The sequence below is a fragment of the Pygocentrus nattereri genome, chromosome 4 (assembly GCF_015220715.1).
Source record: "Pygocentrus nattereri isolate fPygNat1 chromosome 4, fPygNat1.pri, whole genome shotgun sequence".
Taxonomy (NCBI): Eukaryota; Metazoa; Chordata; class Actinopteri; order Characiformes; family Serrasalmidae; genus Pygocentrus; species Pygocentrus nattereri.
In genome coordinates, this window is record NC_051214.1 from 27533301 (window position 1) to 27554492 (window position 21192).

General features: G+C 40.7%; 2 protein-coding genes across 3 annotated transcripts; both read right to left on the reverse strand.

The window, feature by feature from the left end:
• Nucleotides 1–1173: 1173 nt before the first annotated feature.
• Nucleotides 1174–4790, reverse strand: faslg (Fas ligand (TNF superfamily, member 6)). Its single transcript, XM_017687655.2, has 4 exons — nt 4329–4790; nt 3095–3140; nt 2917–2973; nt 1174–2470 (listed from the first exon to the last, which is right to left on the reverse strand). Exons 1-4 carry the CDS (start codon nt 4770–4772, stop codon nt 2067–2069), a joined length of 951 nt encoding a protein of 316 aa, XP_017543144.2. The 5' UTR covers nt 4773–4790; the 3' UTR covers nt 1174–2066.
• A 4731-nt stretch (nt 4791–9521) lies between these two features.
• On the reverse strand, nt 9522–19544 carry si:dkey-86e18.1 (uncharacterized protein LOC557342 homolog). 2 transcript variants are annotated; one of them, XM_017688621.2, is made up of 5 exons: nt 19366–19540; nt 19123–19163; nt 18900–18974; nt 14917–15106; nt 10106–10600 (listed from the first exon to the last, which is right to left on the reverse strand). In XM_017688621.2, the coding sequence occupies exons 1-5, from the start codon at nt 19430–19432 to the stop codon at nt 10197–10199; spliced, it is 777 nt and encodes a 258-aa protein (XP_017544110.2). In that variant the 5' UTR covers nt 19433–19540; the 3' UTR covers nt 10106–10196. The 2 variants fall into 2 exon arrangements, with proteins under 2 accessions (XP_037393414.1, XP_017544110.2); XM_037537517.1 differs by lacking the exon at nt 18900–18974 and having other exon boundaries at nt 9522–10600; nt 19366–19544.
• Between the last annotated feature and the right edge of the window lie 1648 nt (nt 19545–21192).

Here is a 21192-nt window from a genome sequence, read left to right on the forward strand (position 1 = left end):
GCCTGTTTTTCCACTGATCTTCTCACTGAATAGTGGAAGATGAGGGGTACCTTGAGTCCCACACACTTGAATGCATGTGTGAAAAAAAGTAGGCATTTCAGACCGTCTAAAAGAAACAGGCTACAACCAGAAAGTCTGCATGACTATACTTTCCGGATGTTTATTTCTATATAGCATAGATAATCTTTGCTGCAACCACCAACAGAGATTAGCTACTGATAATAATAAAAAAAACCAAATGTGGCTTTGCTCCTGTTCCAAGAACTAATATAAGCTGCCTCTCTGCTTACTCTAATTATAGTACAACTCTGATGTATTATTAGTGCAAGTTTTGCATGTTCTTTTAACTCTAGAACTATATAAAAAGTTTCAGTGTCATGTCTTTTTAAGAGATTTATCTCCCAAATTCATCAAATACCTGATTTCACCTGGCATCTCACCTTGTGTGAGTGTGTAAGGCAACACCCTTTTACCTCAGTCTATGGCCTTAGCCCTTGCATAAGGGTTCATCAATATCATTTGGGAAACCAGCAAGACAGAAGAGTAATATTATTCTTCACAGATAACAGACTAAAATTTCACACTAGTGTAACCTCTGAGCCCCGATACCCAGGAAGGAAACTGAGAAAAAAGCACAAAGTGTTCTGAGTCAGTTACACTTAACCCCATCACAGAAATGCGACAGAACGTGTGTATCTGCGGGCTTGTGACGAAGCCAGGATGAGGGTCTTTGCAGAAATGATGAGGAATGAAACTGCAGCTTTGCAAAGTCGTCTTGTGGTCCAGCTAGACTCTTTAAAACCACAGCTGTTCAGTATTTCACATAGAACCTAAAGACATTCATTCATTCCCTGGGTAAAGGCTTAAAGACAGCCTTTCTACCATTCAATTTAGACTGAATTGGCTGAAGTAGATTATGAGTCATGCAGCAAGACATGGCTTATATGGTTAGGCCTGGAAAAATGTAAATTAATATGGTTAGCATATTTTCCTTTGTCACTCTCCACCAACCTACTCACACCTGCCAACATCAGCTTCTGTGTGTTTGTGCTAGCAAACTATACTAAAGTATCAGATACTTTAGCTGGTTTGTGATGGACACTGAAATATTCAGCTCATTGGTCCTACATACTGATTCAGTATTGATTGAAACACAGACTTTTTTTAAACAATAATTTATTTGAGAGGGAAAATATATAGCATAACTCTTCTCTTATTGGTCAATATGACCACTATTCATATTGATAAATGTCCAGACCAGTTATATATACAAAGGATATGTCAGTAATGAAAATAAATACAGCAACTTTATATTAGTGTTCACTGAACATTCATAGGGCTATTGTTTTCTAAAAGATATTCGAAATGCTGAAGATTTGAAATACATTCAGAGGATATTTCACTGAGCTAAACTGATGGGAATGATGTGTGCTATGACATTAAGATTTTTTGGAATAAATGGTAATGGAATAAAATTGAAAGATGAAGTTGGTTGCAGGAATGTAGTGGCATAGTCACAGATGTTAAATGAACGCCCTCAGTTTCCTGGTTAGTATATGGTTAATTTGACATGGGTAACTATACTCTTAAAAAGAAAAGTGGCAAAAAGGGTTCTTTGAACATTCAACAGACACTTCTGGATCCCTAAATAACCTTTCAATCGACTCAGTTGAAACCGTTCTGTTGAAAGGTTCCTTAGAAAACCAAAAGCGCTTTTTCTTCAGTGGTATGGGTCATCAATTCCTGGAATTCCTGGAGTTCCGGAGTCCAGCACAGTTTGGTGACATTACTGCTATAAGATGTTCTGAATGTCCAGGAAAATTACTGAACTAAACTAGACACTGGTCCACTAAGACTACTCTACTGCTCTATAGCATTACACATAAGGACCTTTTTGGCACCATTGTCTTCAAGAGAGTGTGGGTTATGAGTGGTTCTGGAAGAAGACTGAAAATGTACTTGGTGGATTCCCTACCCCTATCTGTTCACTAAGGCGTAATCAGCCATTCAGACACAGTATTCTTGGATTTCTGTTTGGCCATCCAAATCTCTTCATGCATCCATGTTCAGAAGAGTCTGAAGAGGCCGAAGTAATTACTGTGGTGGCTTTTGCTGAGCAGTGCAGGCTGGGACACGTTAACGAACACCCAGTCGGCCTGCTTGAGCTGTTGAACGGAGCCAAGATTACTGCCATCCGTCCACACCTCCTTGCTCCCATCCCTGCAGAAGCCTTCCCTGCGATCTGTCATGAGGGTTTGTGCCCGACCATCTCTCTTTATGTACACTGTATGAGTGAGAGAGTCCCTTCGTTGGCAGGTGTTCGAGAGGAACTCCACTCGCGAGTAGACAAAGTAGAGGCCTGTCTCGTTCACCTGGAGGCCACCATCACGGTACAGGATGCCATCTGTGAAAGCACGGCTATGCTTGGACTCCCACTTCAAGGTCTTCGATACTCCATCCTGGGATTGTCCTGAATGGATAGGAAGAAAATGATGATATTGGTGGGCAGTCCTCTCTCTCTTGACTTAATTTGAGTGTTACTTTCATAGTAGATTATAGCTACTGAATACTAGAAGTTATTGAATAATATGCCTAAAGATGATCCACAACAGTTTATCCTGATGCAGGTAATCAGCAAGTTGATGTTAGAGCCAAGTTGGTGTGGTTTGAATATTATAACTCTAGAAATGGTCCATTAATCTTACAGAGGGAGAATATTAAAGCTCTGTGTATGTGTATGGATTCTGTCTCTAATCAGGTTTTTTAAGTCTAATACTCCTCCCAATTCTAGCCTTCCAATCTGCATTGTGTTACATTCAGCCTTGGTTACTTGGACAAGCTGTAATTGTGCTGTATTTGAGGAGCAGCACACTATAACTCTAACACTATAACAAAATAAGGAAGATTTTCTTTTACCAATCAAATGAGCAGCTTGAGGATGCTTGGTCTCATCAAAGTTTTCTGTTGGGTGCCCTGAAAAAGTCAAGAGAAGCATTTACAGGTTGCCATATTTATGTCTGTATGCTTGTTTGATTAGGGGCAGACACAGATGAAGTGAAGATAAGCACAATCTAACCACAGATGAATAACTCACCAACTAGCCTCTCGGGTGCATTGCTTTCAGTTTGTGTGTGCATTTCCTGCCATGAAAGAAATAGAAGGAAATTTCATATAGGTGCCGTGTGATATCACATGCATATATACACATACCCATTTTTAGCCTGACGCCCGGAAACATTCCCACGAAGTTCTATATATGTATGTAAAAATGAATAGAAGAGTGTCTAAAGAGAACCTTTATGCTCACTTTCTTTCGCTTCTTAAGACTTTGAGCCTTATGCGTGATTGTGTTAAGGTTTGAGTAGAGGATATCCTGTACTGCTGGACTGGTGACCACAACCTTTTTTTCCTTTTATCTTTTTTTAGGTGATTCCGGTCTAAGCGTGTTTATGTAAATGTCAAAATGCAAAGGCTCAGTGCACAATGCATTAGATGAAAAACTCATTTTAAAAAAAAGCATTTATTGGAAAGATTTTGGCTTCTATCAAAACTGTGGAGAGATTTCCAAAATTTAGGAATCACTGCTGGTAATTATAGGTTTAACTTAATGCCTTAGAGGGCTTATACATAGACCCACACTTACATATTAGTTTCGTAGTAGTTACTGAATGATTTTAGTATTAACTGGGTAATAAGATGTCAGTTTAAGGTTCTCTTTGAGATTTACCTGTTTTACTGGTGATTTCAAAAGAATTCACCTTTTTGCTTATTAATCACTCAGCTGGAGTCAATCATGGATTCATAACTGTTCCATTTTATAAAATAATTTCAGGTCTAATCATTGCAAGTGGTTATTGTGCTTTTTTTTAAATAAGATATTTAATGCAAAATGGAAGGTACGTTAAGAGAAATTCAGCCAAGGTTATTCTGTGTCAAAGAAACACTTAAGAGTATTGCGATCTTCAAAAACACTGACTATACCCTCAAAAAGAGGGGGTTCAAGAGCTCAAAGGCTCTAGTAAAGCTGGTTGTATACAGAATCATGACAAAATGATTTAAATGATTGGATGGTTCTTTCCATGGTTAAAAGGTTCTCCATTGTAGAGAGCATGTTATATATTTGTGTATAATATATATTTGTCAATTTAAATGATTGGATGGTTCTTTCCATGGTTAAAAGGTTCTCCATTGTAGAGAGCATGTTATATATATATATATATATATAATATATTCTTTAAAGATCATTCTATTTACACACCACAGATGTCATAGAATGTTTTGTTGGTACTTTAAAGAACCGGTTTCTTTCTAAGAATGAGGTCTCTTACCTGTTCCAGCAGTGCCAACTTTTTCTGCAGGCCCCAGATTTGGTAGGCTCCAAGTCCCATTGCAGCAAACACCATCAGCAGGACCATAACCAGAAGAGTTCCTGCAGCAGAGGTCAGTCCTCCACAGCCCCTTTTCTTGGACTGAAAACGGGCAGGAGGAAAGGTCCAGCAGGGAACCAGGGTTGGCTCCATCCTCCCAGTGGCCAGTTGAGGATGACCATGCTGCTGGTGAATAGGTCTTGCAGCATCCACTGTGAATACTGGAGGATACTGGTAACTAAGGTTATTATTCATGCTCACAGCTCTCAGTCTGCCCAAGGTTGACTGTATATCTGAGAAGTCACCAGGACTTTTTATGTGGTCGACACTTATGTGGTCCTCCCACGTTCTACTTCTTCTCTCTGAGTGTCTCTCTCTCTCTCTGTGTCTCTCTGTAGAACTCATGTCCTGCCCTTTACATTTAGCATGCAGATCGTGTGATATATTCTGAAGGTGGTGACGTCATGGACAGGAAAACCTTTCTCCTTTCATAGTCCACATCATTTACATGCACTGCAGTCAGTCATGTAAAAGCATATTTATTATGTACTTGGCAGCTTATTGTCATTTTGGGGTGATGTTCTTCTTGATCCATCATCCTCTTGATCAGTTTGTGTAATCTAATCTAGACATTCAGCAGCAGTGCTTGAATGCAGTAATTTCCTCATTTTTGCTGAAGTACCAGCACTGCAGAATCTGCATTTTTGTATTTGTGCTCTGCTTTAGGGTCTCTCCGATGTCCTACAGGCTTATGAGATTGTGTTTCATAGTGACCTACAAAGAGTTCTTCAGAAGACCCGCAGTGCACGTTCAAAAGATCAACACACTTTTAGTGGAAAACAGGAAGAAAATGACAAATCTGCGGATTTGATATAGAGAATGCTCTGAGACAGAACAAGGATGACTTACGAAACGTATTCATATGTTTAGAATGACTAAATGAGTTTTAGAGTATTGAGGCTGAGGCTATTCAATTTGCTACACAAAGGCTGCAAGCTGTCAATCCTAAGAACTAAATATGCATCACTAAATACTGAGAGGAATAAATAGCATGTGCGCTACCATCACTTTAAAACATCGAGGTTGTTTTTGTGTGTAAACAATGATGTAGCAGATAAACGTTTCAGTAACCCTATAGATCAACCACCGAGGAATAGATGCTGCCACATGAAACGCACTGAGTGAGTGCATATGCTTTCAGTCTTGCAACTTGCAGTCTCAGGGGTCTACATGAGAACTGAGAGGGTGTGGGGGTGGAGGTTAGTGGTGTGGTTTGGACTAGAGAGACGAGAGCGGCATCACTTTAACCTGTACCACTGCTGCAACATAGCCGACGCTGCACACACTTACAAGTTTACGGGAACAAGCCGCTCAACTTCGTCAGAGCAGTGTCTGTGTCCGTTTGCCCATCTGTCAGTCTGTTGGTTTGTCTCTGTCTTAGTCATTTTTGGTGAGCAGATCTGGAAGTGATTGAAGCATTGTACAAGTTTGGCCCTCCTTTGCCCGTTACAACCCAAGCCCTCCAGCCTTTGGACGCCCCCACCCCTGAAAATAATTCAGTCATTACCACCACTTTTTCCGTCTGTTCTGGTAAGCCCCTCACTCTTGTACTCGAAGAATAGTTTCCTATGAGCAGGTATCCTTCTCATTCTGTTATCAGCATTCTGGGTTTTCCATGAATGGAAACACTTCAGACAGCCTTGTAGATACGAAAATGAGGCATTTGGCCTAGTTGGATAACTACATCTAGGTCTAGTTTCTGTTAGCAGCTCAACCACAACGCTGAGCTGTGTCAAAAAACACAAATCGTCTATATTGACACGATTGGCCTCATTCAGATCATATGTAGCTGCCACAAATGAACCTGCAGCACACACTTAAGTTCTCTGGCATGCCTTTACTCTAAGACAAACCTGCAGATTTGATGTGAAAAGTGCTCTGTCTCAAGTAAGAAATGTCACCGAAATGGAAGATTTTTCTCACTGCTTATACTGTATTTTACTGTTGTGTTCATGGCAGCGGAACATTCTACTAATTTGAAAGTATTTGTCAGTGATCTGTAATGAATGCTGACACTTGTAGCAAAGATGGTTTTAAAGTAGTTGTATATAGTACCAAGGGCATCTATAGCTTGTAACATTAGGGGAATCCCATTTGGTGCTACAGTACCCTATTTTAAAAGGTTCTTTAAAGAACCATATACAGCACAATTTTACTTTTCCATCATAGAGAACTATTTACCCATGCAGCCAATCATTTATGCATTCAGTTGGTTATTTGAGTTGTCGTGTCATGTCTAAATACTGATTTTTCAATAGAACTCTTGAAGAGTGCCCAATTTAAAAGGTGTAGTCTGTTGTATTTTTAAGCAATAGAAACAAGAGGGAGTGTGTTATTGCAAAATTTGTGATAACACACAACCTTGAGGGTTCTATCACTTTTACACAATGGCTAATAAATAAAGTAAGAAATGAATAAAATGGGCCGTGAATGTGTCATTTAGTATGTTTTAATGGTGGCAGTTCCTTCCGCCAAATTATCGTTCCTTAACAAGCAGCTTGTTGAGCTTTTTCTTATAAAGCCCCCAAACTCTGGAATGATCTTTCAGAAAATGTTCGGGAGTCAGACACAGTCTCAATCTCTAAAACTAGGCTGAAAACTCACTTGTTCAGTTTAGCTTTTTGTAGTTAATTGTTCCCCCTTAGATAAAGGCAGCAGATCCAGGGGTCCATGGACACAAGGAATTATAGTAAACTGAGACACTGGTGCTGTCGTCCCGGCTCGCACGTGGTCAGTCAGGTTTGTGGACGGTGGAGCGGAGGGATGCCAAACTGTTTCAGAGTGCTCTCATGTCTGTGTGTCCTTCTGGTTCTCTCCTTTTAGTTAAGCTATCATAGTCAGATCTGCTGGAGTCATTAGCCACACTCTGTAAATGTTCACATTCCCTGCTTTACGTTCAAATAGACAGAATAAAACTAATTCCATCTCCCTGCCTTTTTTCTGAATATACAACTGCCCATATGTCTGGCCGGACACTGTAGGACGAATGACTGTCGAGCCCTCCTGCTACCCACTTCAGACAAGCTGCCCACGCCCCACCTACCGCCACCTACCTTGGACTAGCTGCCCACCCTACACTGATGTTTTCATAGACTCATAGCTATTACTACTACTACTACTACTGCTATTAATATTAGTAGTATAATCACTTGTAGGTAGTTTGACCAGGATGGGTCCCCCCCCTGGTGAGCCTGGTTCCTCAGTTCTGAGGGAGTTTCTCCTTGCAACTGTCGCCCGTGGCTTGCTCACCAGGGGTTTTTACATTCTTGTTAAAACTCTGTCTTTTCTGGAATTCTGTGAAGCTGCTTTGTGATAACATCCGTTGTAAAAAGCGCTATACAAATAGATTTGATTTGATTTGCTACATCAGAGTAATGAACTCCACCCACTTGCTGCTCAGTCTGCTGTAAGCCTTGCCTTTTGAAGTACAGACTGAGCAGCACAACTGCAGCAATATCAAGGTTAGCTCAGTTTTGTCTTTTTTGCTAGATCAGTGTTAATGTTGTTTTGTTCAGCCAGTCTGTAAAGCATTTTACAGCCCATTTAGTTTGTCGAATGGTATTGGGTTTATTTCTGGCTAATTCCAGGTTGTTTAGGCGTTTTTCTGTAACAGCTGCTGACTGAAAAGCTGCTCAGTGGTGATAACAGTTTGGGAATGTAGTGTCGTCTCCTCTTCAGAGTCTGACCAAATCGGCTGTCTGTCTAATGTGATCTTAAAAGTGTCCATTTTTTTCCAACAGTGTTTGTGGAAAAAACATGATGTTATGGTGAAATAACAGCATGGATAGAACGCCTCTCAACTAATCAGCTTGCGTGGCCAGAACTACCTGTTGTATAATCATAAAATGTATCATAACAGATGTGTACTCTGATATTTAATTTAGCTCCTTTTTGTGAAAATGAGTAATTTCTAAAAATAAATATTTGTGTTTCAAAATGCTGAAATATATCAAATATGAAGAACATGCAATTCTATACTATTCACTTTCACATTCCCATATAAATTGAATGCTATTGTTATACCAGTATTGTCCCACAACCCTTTTGAATCAACATTGACATTATGACATTATGTTGTTAACCATGTGGAATTTGATTTATAAGAGATATAAAATGTCATTAGTCATAGGCAAGGCTTGATTTAGGGGGGGTAGTTGGTGACAGAAATTATCCCTCTTTACATTCCCTTTGAATAAACGTTATTCAGTATCACTTAAGATGTTTATTAGACATATTTTTATTCCAGCTAAATTTGTGATTTACATATTAGGTTGCCTGGGCGATATTCGGAGCACCCCCACGTGCAACCACCATCCCCATTTTGTAAAATTCGTACGTATGTACATAATAGCAGAATGACGCAATGTCATTCATGAAGAATCTTTTCTGACCAATGATATGTTTCCCCTTACAGGTATGGGAAACCCTCTGTGTGTGTGTGTGTGTGTGTGTGTAACTAAAGCCACACACTTTGCTTCTCTTCTAACAAGCCTCAGCCTCATCCTCAGCATCAGCAACAGTCTCATTTCCCCGAAGTGACGCTCAGTAAGCGGTTCTCATCGCTAATGAAAAAAAAAAAAACGAGGAGTTATTGGGGTTGGACGTGGGCTGCCCTGCCTTGCAGCAAACCAGACTTTTGGAGCAAATGTGTGTTTTATACACAAACCAGCACCGATCTCTCTCTCTCTCTCTCTCTGAGTCAGCATCTTTGTGCTTCGTGATAAGCCAGTAAGCAGTGCTGTGGTGGAGGCATTATGTAATCTCTCCACACAATGAGCCGTTTTGTCTCAATGCGAAACTCCTGTGTTTAAGAACACCCACTCAGTTAAAGCCTCTTCAAGCACATTCGTGATCTCAGAAGAGAGCTTTTGATGCACTTTTTTCAAACTTGAACATAATCGATTCTATATGACAAGCCTATATCTGTAAGGTATAGTCTGAAGGTTCATGATGATTAATAGATAGTAATTTTTTTTGGTTAGGCTTATTTGTCCTCATCTGGAGTCTGAAATCTTAATTCAGCTTCAAATTCACTCCCTTTAGCTGGTCAGACCTATTTCTAAATTCTTTTACCATAATTCGGTTGTTAGTATGTAAAGTTATTCTGTTTATTTCAATGTGAAATGATACATTGTGGGAAAATATACTGACACCGATTGTCTTTACAGCAGACTGTGGGAACCAAGGGTCTCGATATGTACAACACAAATACAGCCATGGTATTCGCCATCCAAATGACCAGTGAGCTTATAATGATAGAATAATAAATGTTGAAAAATGTTCATTGTGCTATTTTGCCTTCACGTAACTGGAACATGAATTTATTTAAAAACTACATGTCAGGCCAAAGCCTTATCAGAAAACTATCATAAAAACAATCAGGCATCAAGCAATGTATTCATTAACAATTTGTGTAAGAACTTTCTGTGAGGTAGTTTTAGAGCCATTTAACAAATGTTTCCTTATCACCACCTGTAAACTGTAAACCAGTCTGATTTGATGAATTTCTTTAGAATTTCACATCAAACCTCTCTGAACGACTTCTTTACATGTTAAAAACTTAATTATGCAGAAATTAACAAATTTGTGGAATGCTCCTTCAAAAGTGAAAGAATAATAATTTTTCAAAAATGTTATTTTTTTGTTGGTTTTCTGATATTAATTGTGAATACCATAAAGACACTCAGAGAAAACCAGTTTATTACATATAACAAACATACAGTAAACTTGTCCCAGTGTCCCAGTTTCAACAGCACCTTTGCTGATTCACTACGTTTCCTCATCTGAAGATGAGTAGCACTCCAATCCCAACACATGTTTGGTCTTATTCTGTGTTATTTCAGTACAGGGGAGGTGTTTTGTCTCCAGGTCCTCTTGAAGTCCTCCAGCTGGTGCTATGGAGCTGTGCAGGTTGGGTAGGCCACTGCGCAGCACAGAAGCCAATGTGTTCCTATCCTGCAGCTGTCCTGATGGCGTCCTCCCAGATCCAGCCACTGCTACTGCAAGTCTAGTGCGGTCAAAGGATAGTGGGAGATCCTGGTCTGGAAGATCTGAAGGTGGGGCAACACTGGGGGTTGACTGGTTAAGGAGATCCTGCTTATATAGGGTAGATGTTGTAGCTGCTTCTGCTGGACTGGCTTGACTACAGGAATCAGGGATATGGAGCCTTTTGGCTGTGAAAAAAGATTCAGAACTTAGATTGTGCACTGTTTAGAGAAGAGGCCTTCAACTTGCCATCTTGAGTTTGCGGTTCTGGATTTTGAAATTACTGGTAGTTAACTGAACTGTTGATGTAACTGTTCATACCTAGCACTCATTACAAAATCCACATCACAAGTTGAAGACCTTTAGTTTAGCACATCAATATATAGATGGGTGACAAACTGAAGAGGGAAAACAAAGTGTCTTAGTAAAGTGCTGGACCACCATAAAAACTTACCCTACTTGTCTCTGGAACCGTACTGAAACACTATTCTTCCAAAAGATACTCCCAAAAGATACAATTAGTGTTTTGATGATCATCTTGTCCAAAGTATCCCATAAGTCTTCAAATGGGTTAAAATTTGGAGACTGCAAAGTCATGATTTATAATATTTCTACACTCATCAACCCATTGAGTAACAACTTGTGCCCTGTGGATGAGGACCACAAAGAAGTCATACTGGAAGTGAATATTCCCATCAGGAGAAATATTTTTCATAATGAAAGTGGTCAGTCAGAATAATTTTTCTATTTTTAACTTTGACTTTTAAAAAGACGCATATGGTAGCTGACAAGGCTCTACAATTAAACACGCTTTGCAAACTCGTTAATGTGATGCTAATTCAGCAAACACTTTCAACATGACTGCACCTGAACTACATTTCACAAACATGCTGCAAGTACAGAAAATACATGCAACTTCAGAAACGCTGCAAAGTCAGTCATAACACAAACAGATATGAGACACAAAACAACGGAAATGTTTGTAGAAGACTTTCAAAGGGGATATTGGTAATAGAAAGCAGCTGCGAGAAGTTGACACAGAGACTCGCATCACAGTACGTTCATGGTTAACTGTTCAATTGCTTGTTAACACAAATAGCTAATCAGCCAATCACATGGCCACAATTCAATGCATTTAGGCATGTAGAGGTGGTCAAGACAACTTGCTGAAGTGCAAACCGAGCATCAGAATGGGGAAGAAAGGGGATTTAAGAGACTTTGAACGTGGCGTGGTTGTTGGTGCCAGATGGACTCGTTTGAGTATTTCAGAAACTGCTGATCTACTGGGATTTTCACACACAACCATCTCTAGGGTTTACAGAGAATGGTCAGAAAAAGAGGAAATATCCAGTGAGCGGCAGTTGTGTGGACGAAAATGCCTTGTTGATGTGAGAGGTCAGAGGAGAATGGGCAGACTGGTTCCAGATGAAAGAAAGGCAACAGTAACTCAAATAACCGCTTGTTACAACCAAGGAATGCAGAATACCATCTCTGAATGCACAACACGTCGAACCTTGAAGAAGATGGGCTACAGCAGCGGAAGACCACACTGGGTGCCAGTCCTGTCAGCTAAGAACAGGAAACAGATTACAATTCACATGGGCTCACCGAAATTGGACAATTGAAGATTGGAAAAATGTTGCCTGGTCTGACGAGTCTCGATTTCAGCTGCAACATTCAGATGGTGCGGTAAGAATTTGGTGTAAACAACATGAAAGCATGGCTCCATCCGGTGTTGTATCAATGGTTCTGGCTGGTGGTGGTGGTGTAATGGTGTGGGGGATATTTTCTTGGCACACTTTGGGCCCCGTATTACCAACTGAGCATTGTTTAAATGCCGCAGCTTACCCGAGTATTGTTGCTGACCATGTCCATCCCTTTATGACCACGGTGTACCCACCTTCTGATGGCTACTTTCAACAGGATAATGCACCATGTCAAACCATGTCAAAGCTCATATCATCTCAAACTGGTTTCTTGAACATGACAATGAGTTCACTGTACTCCAATAGCCTCCACGGTCACCAGATCTCAATCCAACAGAGGGCCTTTGGGATGTGGTGGGACGGGAGATTCACATCATAGATGTGCAGCCGACAAATCTGCAGCTACTGCGTGATGCTATCATGTCAATATGGACCAAAATCGCTGAGGAACGTTTCCAAAACCTTTTTGAAAATTCACCATGAAGAATTAAGGCAGTTCTGAAGGCAAAAGGGGGTCCAACCTTTTACTAGCAATACCTAATAAAGTGGCCGGTGAGTGTATGTCTCAGCTGTACTGTGGTAGTTATTGCTATTTAAATATTACAGCACAGCTAATTCCCATCACAATGCAGTGACATCAGTTATCTGCTCAAATAAAAGCTCTTACTTTTACTGATTAATGTTTTGCTGCATTTGTGTCCAGTTTGATCAGCACCTTTGTTGATTCATTACATTTCCTCATCTGAATATTTATGCTACATAGAATTCAAAAGTTTGAATGGCTCCATCCCCTTTGATCGTCCTTCGAAAACATTTCTGTTGTGTTGTTTTGTTTTGTAGCATTTCTGAGGTTGGAAGTGTTTTCGGCATTTGCAGCATGACTGTGTAACGTAGCATTAATGTCCATCATTTAGATGTGTTTGAGGTGTTTTCTGAATTTGCAGAGCAGTTTATTATTTTGCAGAGCGTTTGTAAAATGCGTAGCTTATGCTGTCACATTGGTGAGTTTAATCTGCGTTTGCAGCCCATTTTTTATTTGCAGTTGTTTGGGTCCTCTCAGCCACTGTAGATGAGGACCAAAACCATGCCAGCAAAACACCCCTCAGAGAGCAACCAGACCATCTCATTGTATGCATCAGGCGTTCAGGCCTGTGTCACACCACACTTGCATGCACTCGCCCACTTATCAGGAATATGGCGAAGGATGACTCATCTGACCACATCGCTTTTTTCCACATTGCTGTAAAACCAGTGCCTATAATTCTTGCACTACTGAATTCTCAGATGTGTGTTCATCTTTGTAATGAGTGGTTTATGTACTGCACTACTATGGAGTCAAATTAGGGTCTTTAATGGTGACGAGAAAAAAAAAATATCGCAAATATAAGACTAGCATTTTACGTTCCTATTTTGTTTCTGCAATACTTTCCCTCTTTTGCGTTTCTTTCTTTTGTTTGCGCGTCACACTGCTTTTCTTTGTGTTTCACATTTTATGTTGCTGCTTTTTTTTTGCAATACTTTCCCTCTTTTGCGTTTCTTTCTTTTGTTTGCGTGTCACACTGCTTTTCTTTGCGTCTTGCATTTTACGTTCATAATTTTTTTTCGCGCTTCTCTCTTTTCTTTGCTCCGGTTTTACCCTCTGTGTGGGGGCGGGGAAAGAGGCGTGGCCAAGAGCGAAAGGCGTTCGGTTTACTGGTATCATGTCCAGCTGGGTGACCGTCTGCCCACAGGTATATACACTTTATAGATTGATGGTAATAATCGACTTTTATAGACATATTATCTAATTTGGTGGCTAGATTTGTTTTCACTTACTAAATTGTGCAGTGTGATCAGGGCTGTGAGAAGAGTAGGCTAGCTAGCTAACATGGAAAACATGGATACCGGTTCCACTATATAGCCAAATGGTTCCCACGGCGTCGACCGCTGTATTCCAAACCGTATTTCTTTAAACATATTATCTTGGTAAACGGTAAAAGCTTAAGTCAACAGGGAGGTCAGGTCCAGCAACCCCTCCCACCCCCTCCTCCTTCTCCTGTTCCTCCTCCTCCTCAACCATGGCTAGCACAGCGATTATTACCATCCATCTATAAAGTGTATATACCTGTGGTCCAGCTGGGCGACCGTCTGCCATGATACCAGTAAACCGAATTGCCGCACTGTGTGACAGTGGCTCCAACTGATGATGCGGAACGTTCACGACACGCCTTTCGCTCTTGGCCACGCCTCTTTCCCCGCCCCCACACAGAGGGTAAAACCGGAGCAAAGAAAAGAGAGAAGCGCGAAAAAAAATTATGAACGTAAAATGCGAGATGCAAAGAAAAGCAGTGTGACGCGCAAACAAAAGAAAGAAACGCAAAAGAGGGAAAGTATTGCAGAAACAAAATAGGAACGTATAATGCAAAATGCTAATCTTATATTTGCGCTATATTTTTTTTCTCATCACCATTAAAGACCCTAATTTGACTCCATACACTACTACAACATCCTTCAATATTTAATTGCCAAACTATTGTTGCTGACACAGCTTGATGTCTTGCATTAACATTTTCAGTCACTAAAGGAAGTAGATGCTCTGCCATCAGTGCCCCGATACTGAGAGCTCTATCGAAGTCACTGAGATTGTCTTCTCTGTATCCACATTACTCAGAATTATAGTACATAATAGTTTTTATAGTACATAATTATAGTACAATCATGCAGTACACCTGTTTGGAAGCTTCTCCACTTTTCAGGTTTTTACCTTTAATCTGTCACCCTAAACGTGATATGCTTGGCTACATATTGGAAGGACTAACCAGTGCGTTGACCACTGTCAGAGTCTTGCCTTCTCTTTGAGTATGCTCTAGGAGTCCAGGGCTTATGTTTGCAGGTGGGGTCCAGGGAGCGCAGTTTGTTGAGGTATCGCTTGTATTCTTTTTCCAGCTGCTCAATTTGCTGGTGGAACTCTGCTATCTTCCTCTCCGGGTAGTGGGATAGCTGGGACTGCTATAGGTATAAGACAGAAAGATGGAGGAGGACAGAAATGGTGTCAGAAGTCTAGATCAACCTGTGGGGCCGTGAAGCACCCTCTAGTGGTCTGTGGGCCTGTACATCAGTTTAATTTTTTGCTGCATAATACTGGTTACCTCTGGAATTCAACAACGAGACGCCTGGCATTCACAATTCTCAAAAAAATCATCCGGTTTATTCCACCGATAGCAGAAGTTGGGAAAACAGCTCTTGATAGAGCGTTCTGCTCAGCGCTGCAGTCTGCTGCCGGTGTTCTGATGAATTGTGCTACTTTCTTGAAATGTCCTTCTGCACCACATATTTAAGGTAGTGCTCTACAATAAAACTGTAGGTACAATATTTTGATGGCCAATCAGAACATACTACCAGCACTGAAATCTATAGGTAGGATAATTTGTAAGCCTGAATCTCCTTATCAGAAAACTTTACCAGCATTAAATTTTATTGCATAAATCACCTTATCAAGGAAAAAGTAATAACATTAAGCTGAGTCTGTACTGAATGAACATAAAAAAACGATTAAAAAAAATAGCGTTTTAAACCCCAAGTTACTACACTATAGTAATGATGTGCGCATGCTCTGTAGGGCCACTCGATGGGTAGGACAAATTGTTGGACCGGTGTGGAGTCTAATAATACATATTTTTACAGTTTTATTTGAATCATCTCTGTATCTTCTCACTTGTAAAGCACTTTGAATGACTGCAGAGTACTAAAGATGAATATAAATAAACTTGCCTTGCCCACTTCCCCATCCTTATCTTACTTATCTTTGGTTTCCTGCCACGATTTTCGCCACGTTATGGGATAATCGTACATATCAGAGCCATCGTTCAGCAACACAGGGAGGACCCTCGAAAGGCACAGTTAGGCATGATTTAAATAAGCGTGTAGAAATGTAACCCAAGATAACACAAATGGATTGCATCAGCGACAAATTTTGTATTTGACTATCAATCTCCTATTGTCCTTGGGGTCAATTTGACCCCATTCAATATCATTCAAAAAATAGTAGTTGACTTTTTTTCTTTTGCGTCATATTTCATGACTTTTCCTAATTTGATGGGGACAACTGATAAAGCATAAAATTGTCATGATGATATTTTTTCAATGTGCTGAACACGCACTGGTCGTCCTCAGGGGTCAATCTGACCCCAAGCTGTTTTAGCTGTTAAAACTTGTCTGTCAGTGTGTGTGACCTAACATGACCACACCTGCAGGTGCAGTTGATACATTTGAGTTGATATATTTTGTTCTATTTGATACTTCACGCACCATGGGCATGAATGTGTGTGTGTGACCTTCTGAACTCACAACTATCAAAGTAGAACTGTTTTTCCCGCACTGTGGAGGGCGGGGTATTCCCGCAAGGACATTAGTAGTTCATGCAAAATCAGGGAGGAGCAAATATAAAAGCTTGCATCTCAGTCCTCTATCCAAATCATTCCTCAGTGTGCTCTGAATATACTGCAATCTGCATGCTGTCTCTTTGAAAATGTCTTCTGGGAAAAGGCTTACTGTCAAAGATGTTTTGGAACAGCTCTTGGACAGTGAAAGTGACTTAGAGGAGATTGTCTCTGACACAGAGGACTGTGTTCAGGAGGACCCTGATTTTGAGGAATTCTCATCTGATTAGAATGAGAGTGTTGACCCTCCTGTTGTCCCTCAACCACCTGCAGACATGATCTCTTCCAAAAATGGAAAGATACTATGGTCCCATTCCCCACTGAAACAGCAGGGTATGACTTGGGATGACAAATTTAGAGGGGAAGTGTGTATATGGGGACAGTTGGAAAGACCTGGATGTAGTTGACTTGGAAGCCTACATTGGCTTGCTAATTTTGGCAGGAGTTTACAAGTCAAAAGGTGAAGCAACAGCAAGCCTTTGGAATGCTGAGACTGGAAGAGCAATATTCCCAGTCACCATGTCTTTGAAGACATTCCATATTTTGTCTTGTGTCATACGCTTTGATGACAAACAAACAAGGTAGGGATGATGGGAACGTGACAAACTTGCGGCAATAAGGGATGTATGGGACAAGTGGGTGCAGCTTTTACCCCTGCTTTTTTAATCCAGGCCATCATGTGCCTGTCGATAAGTGCTTGGTTGCGTTTCGTGGGCGCTGTCCATTCAGACAGTATATGCCTAGCAAACCTGCATCAAAATATGGGCAGTATGTGATGCACAGTCCAGCTTAGCCTGGAATATGCAGGTGTACACAGGCAAATCTCCTGGCGAAGCATCAGAAAGAAAATCAGGGCACAAGGGTTGTGCTTGATATGACTGCATGGGCATAACATTACGAGTGATCATTTTTTCACGTCTTACTCCCTGGTTGAGGAACTTCTCAAAAGGAAGGTTACAATGTTGGGGACAGTGAGAAAGAATAAACCTGAGCTTCCCTCTGATCTTCTTGCTGTCAAGAACAGGAAGGTAACATCTTCTGTGTTTGCCTTCACTGATAAAGCAACTCTGGTCTCATATTGCCCCAAGAAAGGGAAAAATGTCCTGCTGCTCAGCACCATGCACAAAGATGCTGCCCTGAGCAGCAGAGAAGACAAAAAACCACAAATGGTGCTGGACAATCTGGACAAGGTCACAGCCACATACAGCTGTCGGCGCATGACTGCTCGTTGGCCCCTTGTCATCTTCTTCCACATCATTGATGTGAGTGCATACAATGCTTTTGTGATATGGTGTGAGATAAACAAGGACTGGAACAGGGGAAAACTGAGCCGTAGGAGGCTTTTCTTGGAGCAGCTTGGTAATCAACTGGTGAAGCCTCAGATTGAGAGAAGACAGTGCCTTCCAAGACCATCGACAGTTGCTGCGGCTATTGTGAGGGACCTACAGACAGAGAAAAATACCCCAACTCCTTCAATGGCACAAACTGCAAGCATGAAACTTGGCAGGTGTCAGGTTTGTCCGACCTGAAACGATTGTAAGACCAGCATAACCTGTTCAAAATGCAAAAAGTATGTCTGCAAGGAGCGTGCACATACACTCTGCACATCCTGTGTACAGTAGTGCAGACTAACAGCTTCACTGTGGGCATAAAGAACTGTTTCATGTTTTGACTACTATCATGTTCACAAAGTTTACTGTGGGCATAAAAACCTATTCCATGTTTTCACTAGTATCTGACATTATCCAGTTTCTGTCTCACAAATGCTCAACCTGAAAGTTTTTCTGATGGTGGCGCTACAGTAAAGGTCCTATCCACCATCACCAAAACAAGACTTGTGGTCATTAATGTTGAGAAGTAAATTTGAGAAGATTGGTATGAAAAAATTCAAGATAAATTAATTCTAATTTAAAGGTTTGGCCTGATGGTGGCGCTAGAGCACAGGTCAACTCACTGATTTTCAAGGGGTTATTTATGTATTCAACTAATAAACAAAGTGCCTGTCACAAAAACGTGGTCAACAATATTCTGTAAATCATTTTGTGGAGGTAAATATCCCTGGGGTCAGATTGACCACAAGGACCAAATTTGTTATTATATTTGAGGACGATAGGAGGGTTAAGATGGCAATGTAAGCGCTAATTTGCTAACTCAAGCAAACGGTGTTTACTGCCAGACTTGCCCTTTTAGACACCGAGTGATGCTGACCCCAGCAAAAATCTGACCTAATTTCCCTTGAACACCAGCAACTGAATGACGAGCGTGCGACGGAAGATGGTATAAACTGCTCTGAATCTGCTTCACTTCTAAAGCCAAGAACAGCACATGCGCAGAGGACCATAGGAAAGCTGTTGTAGTGATACCTGCAGGTAGTACTCGATCTCATTCTTGATGCTTGGTATCCACTTCTTCACGGCTGCGACAGAATTCAACGTCGCCTACAAGAGAGTGCGCGGTGTAACGTTAATCCACGCGTCAACAACCGAACCGTTCACCGTGATTCTAGTACGTGGTGCGGTGCTAAGCGGCGAGCCGGCTCGCTGCGATGTAGCAACTATAAGAAGTGTCATTAAATGAATTACTCACGAGCTTTGGTCTTGCTTCGTTAATGTCTTGAATGCGACCTTCTAGAATTAAAGAGAGACAACTCAACATCGTTAAGCAGCTTCCCCCCCCGGTGACCCCACACTGAAGACCCCGGTGCTGTTGTAGCAGACATGCATGCTAATGTTGGGCTGCTAACGCTAGCTAACTCGAAATAAACTACTGGTCAAACATGCATTTCAGATGAAAAGAAAAGATGGGACTTCGTTTTTAAACAAAACGTACCATCTCTTTCTTTCTGAAGCCATAACCGATTTAATTTTCCAAGCTGTTTCTCCTCGTTTCTAGCCATTTCCGGACACACTAGGACAACAGCGAGTCACGTGACACGGCGCTCTGACGTTTAGGAGCGAGTCACGTGATGCCGCCTGGTTTGTTTAGAGCCGTGTTTGTCTGACCTGGTCCTGGAGGCCCGCCGTCCTGCACAGTTTAGTGCTTTTCCTGCTTTAACGCATTCGTTTTAACTCAAGAATGCTCTGTTAATGAGCGGATTAGTTGGATCAGATGCATTAGGGGCAGAAAACACTAAAAAGTACAGGTCCGTGGGCCTAAGACCATGTTGAGAAACAGTGACTTAAAGGTTAATGTCACTGTTCTTTCAGCACTGCTGCATGATGAAACGCTTAAGATGTAAACAAAGCCATTCAGAGTGGTTTGATGTGAAATGCTTCATTCTAGAAATACTTTGAGAGTCAGAATTGTTCACCTCATGGTTGGTAGGAACCAGGCGTCTGAAGAGTTTGGGCTAATTCAAAGCGAGTTTTTACATAAATCGTTACAAATATGCTTTTTGGTGCCTGAAATGCTGCTTTGGCATCACTGAGAGAGGGTTTGGGCCTTTTGTTAAAAAAAATACATTCATAGTGGAGGAGTACATGCAGGGTGCTATAAGGCAAAATAGTGCCCAACGTTGATTTTGATTTTGAAAATTGATTTTTTTTTCAAGATTTGCCACTATTTCACTATTATCAACGCAACAAATTAAAACTCATAAGGCACGTGCTGATTCATGGGTTGTTCTGGACAGTAAGTAAAATGACTATGTTTGAACTGTAGACATTGCAAATCCTGGTACCTGTTACCATCACTGTAAAGAATCGTTTAGTTTCTCTGAAATATACAATTTCACACTGAACCACTCTGAATTACTTTGTTTACATCTCAACAAAGTAGGTAGAGATGTTTAAAAATAAGCGTAATTCCCTTTTAATACTTGAAAACATCTTGTGCAATCAGTAGGATGAACGTTTAGTGACAGCAGTCTACAGACATAGGTTATTTCCAACTTTTACGTCTGCATCTGTCTCGGTCTGACCAGAGACTCTTCATAGGAAAACTTAGTGGGAGTGTTTTATTCAGTGAGAATACTTACCAGTTTAGTTTATTAGTTTAATCCTATTGTCCACCACTAGTAATCAATATTGCAGCTTAAGTCCATCTCAGTGATCAATGTTGTAGCTGTAATCCACTTCACTAATTTTGTTAATAATGCTTTTTTTTCTTTTCTTTTATCTTTTACTTCTTTTGGTTTAGTTCAGCCGTACTATTTAAGAAACATAATATTTGTGTGACACCTAGTGACGAGATTGTGTCAGTGTAACTTTAGTTTGAAGATTGAATTTACTTTTCATTATCCATATTATACATGTTCATCAAAACTGCCACATTTATGGTCTAAATGTATATTATCACAATATATTTTATAACAAAATAATAAATCAACACAGCCCACACTCCAGCTGCCTTAAAATATGTGAGATATGCACTGACTATAGAGTTGTAATCATCTCTTTTTTCATTTGATGAGAAACATCTTCTTCTTTAGCAGTGTAGCAATGCTCTGATGGTTCAGAGTGTCCTCAGTCTCCGCTACCTGCAGGGCTGTTTTCTTCACATTGTTAGTAGCTTGCAGGTTTGCTCTCTGGCACAGTTTAGTGCTTTTCCTGCTTTAACGCATTCGTTTTAACTCAAGAATGCTCTGTTAATGAGCGGATTAGTTGGATCAGATGCATTAGGGGCAGAAAACACTAAAAAGTACAGGTCCGTGGGCCT